The sequence below is a fragment of the Myotis lucifugus genome, unplaced genomic scaffold, assembly GCF_000147115.1.
Source record: "Myotis lucifugus unplaced genomic scaffold, Myoluc2.0 scaffold_1, whole genome shotgun sequence".
NCBI lineage: Eukaryota > Metazoa > Chordata > Mammalia > Chiroptera > Vespertilionidae > Myotis > Myotis lucifugus.
This window is the reverse complement of record NW_005871049.1, coordinates 4,556,988-4,564,126: the sequence shown is the minus strand read 5'-3', so window position 1 is coordinate 4,564,126 and position 7,139 is coordinate 4,556,988. Positions and strand designations below refer to the sequence as shown.

The 7,139-nt window shown below is 33.1% G+C and overlaps 1 protein-coding gene across 1 annotated transcript; it reads left to right on the top strand.

Moving 5' to 3' along the window:
• Positions 1–4,225: 4,225 nt before the first annotated feature.
• On the top strand, positions 4,226–6,034 carry LOC111825844 (zinc finger BED domain-containing protein 5-like; the record flags this gene model as incomplete). Its single annotated transcript, XM_023753182.1, is given in 4 exon segments — positions 4,226–4,282; positions 4,284–4,339; positions 4,341–5,505; positions 5,507–6,034. Coding segments are annotated over 4 exon segments (1,806 nt in total), but the record flags the coding sequence as incomplete, so codon positions are not given.
• Between the last annotated feature and the right edge of the window lie 1,105 nt (positions 6,035–7,139).

Here is a 7,139-nt window from a genome sequence, read left to right as displayed (position 1 = left end):
CAGGAAGCAGATCCAATTTGGTCATTTGCTGACCTCTGTTTTACAGCATAAGAGATAGCCTTATACTGAAAACTCTACCAGGATACTGTTGTTGATAATTTCCATTTGTAATCTTTTTTTTTTTTTTACAGATGTATATGAATATGTGTGTGTAAATACAAAATCAATAAAGTCAATATTTTGAATAAGACAAAATTTCTATTTCTGTTTTACATTGGTTGCGTCTTTTTCTTTTGGCCTTTTGATCTTTTGTAACCTTGAATTTTGAACTGGGCAGTGTGGTATGATTAGGAAGTGACAGTCTCCCTGATTTACAGAGAGTTGGATGGGACATTCAATGCCTAAGGCAGTGATGGCGAACCTATGACACGCGTGTCAGAGGTGACATGCGAACTCATTTTTTTGGTTGATTTTTCTTTGTTAAATGGCATTTAAATATATAAAATAAATATCAAAAATATAAGTCTTTGTTTTACTATGGTTGCAAATGTCAAAAAATTTCTATATGTGACACGGCACCAGAGTTAAGTTAGGGTTTTTCAAAATGCTGACACGCCGAGCTCAAAAGGTTCGCCATCACTGGCCTAAGGGCAACTGGTCACTTATTTCATGAGGACACTGATGTCTTGGCTGCTGTTGTCAATTTCTGCAGAGAAACAGGCAATAATTGCCTTAAGGTAACACGGGGGAGAGGCAAAAAATCTAGTTTTTTTCTAAACAGTTACCGTTTCTAGTCTTTTATGAGAAGTTTCTGACCTTTATCATTTGGTACTTAGCTTCTCCTTCCATAAGCATATATTTAATCTTTCTTTTCTGACCAGTGTTCAATTTACAAAGGTTAATGTGGAAACACCAGTGTATGTAAATAAAGCTGAAACTACAAGATGGAAACGAAAATCATATTTTTTAACATCACACTTATGGGAGAAACAAAATAAAGGGTTAGGGTTTCAGTCCTTCATAATATAGTACATGTGAGTTTGTGAGCAAAGCCACTGGAATGGAAATTGCTTACACTAAATGTGAGGCTAGGTCTCTTGGTATTGTGGCATTTGCCACAGACTAGTAATTACCTACCATAATTTGGAGAAACTGCCCAGTCCAACAACTGTTTGTGACAATCTACCCTTTTGTTGAAATATATACTATGTGAATAGTTGGTCATATTTTAATCTTTATTAAGTATAAGTATCCAATTTATCTAAGACTAAAAATATATTAATATGGATAATAGTTAAAGACTGCTTAACATTAAAATGAAACTGACATTGAATTTCATGCTAGAATATAAAAAGAATAAAGAAAGTAGATGCTTTTAATTTATATGTAATATATATGTATGTAATATCAGAAAGTGTTAAGAAGAATGATATATTCAGTCTACGTTTACTATTTTTTAAAAAATTCAAAAGTGCAGAACAATTTGAACTGTCATTTTTGTCATCTATAGTATGTGGAGAATTAAGAGAATCCTACCAATGTTGATTCTAAAAACACAAATAAACTTGACCCACAGCCAATATTTTATCATATATTTTATTTTAAATTTGTTTGAGATAATGAAGTATAGACTACAATAAGACTACTTGATATTGTATTAGTGTTTAATGAGTATTCACTTGCTATTAAATAATTTTACATAAATGTTTTATTGGCTAAATATTTTGTCATATGAATTGCCCAATTTTTAAAATTGTTCCTTTAATGTTGACATTCAGGATTTTTCTAGATTATATTGCTATGAAAAAATTCATGCTTTTATTATTATCATCATTGATAACAATTTATTGGAAAGTAACTATTTATACTTTTATTATTATCATCATGATAACAATTTATTGGAAAGTAACTATGTCAGGTACTTGTGTGTGTATGTGTTTGTGTGTGAGAGAGAGAGAGAGAGAGAGAGAGAGAGAGAGAGAGAGAGAGAGATGCTTTAAAAGCTACAGAGGACACAGTGGCAAACAAAACAGACATGTCTTCTCCATGTTTAGTCAAATTACAGAAATTTTTAAAAAGAATTTTAACTTTTAATGATCCTTATTGGTTATTGCCAAGTTGCTTTCCAGAAATTATATCCCTATTAATAAGCCAAACCAAAGCATTTCCTTCCAGCAAAACAAAGGAACATATATATTTGAATACAGCACATCTTAAATACTGGCCCATTTAAAAAGGATAAAAAGGGTGTCTTTTTTTAACATACATTTTTATTATTTTTTTTTACATATTAGCTATTGTTTTGCTTTTAAAAAAAATAAATATTCATGTTTTTTGCCAATTTAATCAATTGGTGTCTCAGACAATTTTTTGGTTGTTGCTGCTATTGTTGTTAAATCTATTTGTTTTCCTCTATAAACACTTGTCTGTCTTTTTAAATGTATAATCTCTTTCTTTTATCCAGCAACTAAATAAGTATTCATAAAACTCTAATTCTAGTTTCTTTTTTCTGTTCTTCCTTTTACTTCTTTGTTTTAATTGTGTTGTATCAATTAGCAGGATTCTGCCAGGGTAGGCAAGCTAAATAACTGGTCTTCTCTGAATCTAACACAATGCCTAATAGTTCCTCCAACTGGGCCTTGACTAATACAATCACAGGCCATAAAAATTATACCATTTGCATATCTTTCAAATAATAAAGGAGCAATTCTAGATTGGTATCAGAATATCTACTTCCTATTTAACATGGCATATCTTCCTTTCGAACAGAGAGTGATCTAAGTGAATAGTCATATATGACAAACATAATTCATTAAGATTTGATTAACAGAACACTGTTTAAACACAAATAGATTCTCTTTAACAAAGAAGATTAAAATCAAATATGAGTCAGAAGTAGTGAACACAGTATACATTGCAATACAGAAGAAACTCAGAACTTGGCTTATATTAGAAGACAAAAGACAAATAACAGAGGCCCTCGGTAGTGCTTTAGAATTTGATATTTTACGGTACTTAAAGCCCTTATTAAAAGAAAGAGTGCATTATCTGTACTGTTTGGTTGGAATATTCCAGATGTCTCTAGTCTTTATAAACATATCACAACATCTTAATTCTTTGTTTATTTGAATTGCTCCGTAGTCATGTCTCTTTTTCATTCCATTCTTAATCACTGAGTCTGTGATTAAAAATGGCAAACATGTGTTTTGAGAAGAAACTAAGCTATGATTTTGGTTGTGGGTAGTAATTTTGGAGTGGCAGAATATATTAACCCCTTCCTTTACATCCTATTCATGAACTCATAACAGACACAAGGAAACAGTAAACACAAAACAAGCAAACAAAGCATAAAAAGTAAAAGACTTTTAGTTCAAGTACTTGTATATGGTTATACTAAGGAGATGTTTCTGGAGAAACAAATTAATAAAAAGTGACAGTTTAATATTTAAAGACAATGTTAATCTAAAATAATGTAGGCAATCATATTTTTGTGGCTAAGACTCTTAATTTTTGCTCTTAAATATAGATCAGTTTTAGAATCGAACAATCATTGAATCTGATCTAGATTCTGCTTCCTATTCTGTATAGCAGCAGTTCTCAACCTGTGGGTCTCGACTCCTTTGGGGGTCAAACGACCCTTTCACAGGGGTCGCCTAAGACCATCGGAAAACACATATTTTCAATGGTCTTAGGAACCGAGACACCGCTCCTCTATCCATCTCCAGGCGGGTCTGCCCACATGCAGATACACCCACATACGAGTATCCGGCATGATGACATCATCGCGACAACCCCATCACATACACCCCATAATTTACAGGTGTATGTGACAGGGTTGGCGCCATAATGTACTTATGTGGACCAGTCACACATGTGTAGAGAGCAGCTACTGTGTAGAAAGCAGCTGCTGTGTTGAAAGCAGCTACTCTGTTAAAAGCAGCTACTGTGTTGAAAGCAGCAGTATTGGAGGTAAAACAACACTTCATGAATTATAATTACTGGGTAAATGTAAAATCATGTACTGAAAAATTATCAACTACTGCAAAAAAAAAAAAGTATCTGTACCATGGGAACTTAATCTGGATGCTGATCAGTCTTTTTATATTCAGCTGAGGTTGATGTGAATACTGCCCCCTTATGATAGTAACAGGTATGTAAAAAACAACAACACAGAGAATGGTAAGTCATAGGAAACTTTAATGAACTGTATTGACTGAACTATGCCATGTATCATCTTTTGTATTATTAAAGCTATTGTTATATATTATTTTCATTAGGAAACCATCCCATGACAATGGATCGTGTAGAGAAGAACGTTAAGAAAAGAAAATATAGTGAGGATTTTTTTACAGTATGGTTTTACCTCAATAATTAGAGCAGGAATTGAGAAACGGCAGTGTTATTTGTTGTGAAGTTCTATCAGCCGAATCTATGAAGCCGAACAAACTAAAACGCCATTTTGATGGCAAGCATCCAAGCTTTGCCGGCAAGGATACCAACTATTTTAGAAGCAAAGCTGATAGACTCAAGAAAGACAGACTTGACACTGATGGCAAGTACCACAAACAAAACGTAGCAGCCGTTGAAGCTTCATATTTGGTGGCACTCAGAATCACCAGAGCTATGAAACCTCACACCATTGCTGAGGATTTACTGTTGCCAGTGGCCAAAGATATTGTTCGAGTTATGATCGGAGACAAATTTGTTACGAAATTGAGTGCAATTTCCTTATCTAACGACACTGTCCACAGAAGAATAGATGGTATGTCTGCTGATATTCTTGATCAGGTAATCCAGGAAATTAAATCTGCTCCACTTCCAATATTTAGTATCCAGCTTTATGAATCTATAGACGTTGCAAACTGTTCACAATTACTGGTTTATGTGAGGTATATTAATGATGGCAACTTTAAAGATGAGTTTCTTTTTTGCAAACCTCTTGAAACGACAACTACTGCACGTGATGTATTTGGCACAGTTGGTTCATTTCTGAAAGAGCATAAGATCTCTTGGGAAAATGTTTGTGGTGTTTGCACAGATTATGCTCCAGCTATGCTAGAATGTCGATCTGGATTTCAACGTTTGGTACTGAATGAGTCACCAAAAGTCATCGGAACTCACTGTATGATTCATCGGTAAATATTAGCAATGAAGAGACTGCCACAAGAGTTACAAGAAGTAATGAAAAGCGTCATAAGTTGTGTCAATTTTGTAAAGGCGAGCACTTTAAACAGTCGACTGTTTTCGCAACTGTGCAACGAGTTGGATGCGCCAAATAATGCCGTGCTATTTCACACTGAAGTGAGATGGTTGTCAAGAGGAAAAATTTTAAAACATGTTTTTGAGCTTCGTGATGAACTCAAAACATTTTTTAATCAGAAAGTAAGACTGCAGTTCGAAGCATTTTTCAGCGATAAAAGTGAACTGCAGAAAATAGCTTACTTGGTTGACATCTTTGCCATCTTGAATGAGTTAAATTTATCACTGCAAGGACCAAATGCAACATGCCTCGATTTGTCTGAAAAGATCCGATCATTCCAAATGAAACTTCAGCTTTGGCAAAAATAAATTGGATGAAAATAAAATTTACATGTTGCTTACCTTATCTGCTTTCTTTGAGGAACATGACATTGAACCAGACAAAAGGATTATGATGATAATTTCTGTGAAAGAACACTTGCACATGCTTGCAGATGAAATTTCATCGTACTTTCCAAATCTACCTGACATCCCATTTGCACTTGCCAGAAGCCCATTCACAGTCAAAGTTGAAGATGTTCCTGAGACAGCACAAGAGGAGTTCATTGAACTTATTAACAATGATGCAGCGAGAACTGATTTCTCTACAATGCCAATTACAAAATTCTGGATCAAATGGTTGCAGTCATATCCTGTTCTGTCTGAGACTGTGTTGCGCCTTCTTCCATTTCCAACAACATATCTTTGTGAAATAGGGTTTTTCAGCTTGTTGGTTATCAAGTCTAAATCCAGAAGTAGACTTGTTGAGGAAGATGATCTTCACTGTGCTCTTGCAAAGACTGCCCAAAGAATTTCTGATCTGGTGAGAAAGAAGCAATCTCAACCTTCGCACTGACATTGGTTTTTTACACATACTGTCGCAAAATGTAGCAATGTAGTTTACTGTTGTTATATTAAGACTGTTACCCATGCTACACCATGCTTCAAGACAGAATTTCATTTATTTGTAATTAGAAATAAATATTTCACAAAATATAATTACATATTGTTTTTGTGATTAATCACTATGCTTTAATTATGTTCAATTTGTAACAATAAAAATACATCCTGCATATCAGATATTTACATTATGATTCATAACAGTAGCAAAATTAGTTATGAAGTAGCAACATAAATAATTTTATGGTTGTGGGTCACCATAACATGAGGAACTGTATTAAAGGGTCACGGCATTAGGTAGGTTGAGAACCACTGCTCTATAGGGTCAAGTGTAAGTTGTTTCAACATCCCATAATTGAATTCTCCACATGTAAAAATGAGAGAAATCAGATCACATGCTAACTGTAACTTCATGACTGTCAGAGTATGATATATACTTCAATTTATGAGAAAGTCCTAGATAAAAATTAAGTACTGATCATTGTACCTTTATTGGGAAATTTTGAAAATATAATTACAATTTTTATGGAAGGGAAATTGTTTTATTTATTTAAAAACAGCCCTGCATAGCTACATATGTAGAATTTCAAGATTTATAGTAAATTTCTACAAAACTTGGAGCAAAACAAGAAAATTAATATATAAATACATTGAAATATTTATGGGTAAATAAAGTCAAATACCATAATCTGATTGTGTGAAAGGAAATACTAATAGTGTATTTATTTTAAAATAAATTTGAATAAATTCCAATGGGGTAGGTTCAGATAGGACAATGTATCAATTAAATTTAGTTCAAACAATAAACCATATAAAGTTGAACCAAAGCCTATGTAGGTAGTCAAAATAAGCCTATGTAAGTATTCATAGACTAATATTTCAGAAGAGCTAAAATTTTTATTGACTCCAAATTTTAAAAAATATGATTGAAGAAATTCTAATGTCATGTTAATATGTCACTGAATATTACTATTATTGCAAGTAACCAAAATACTACTGTATAGTCCTATCATCAGGTTCTCTTGGAAATCTACATATTAAATGGAAGCATATTTTATGAA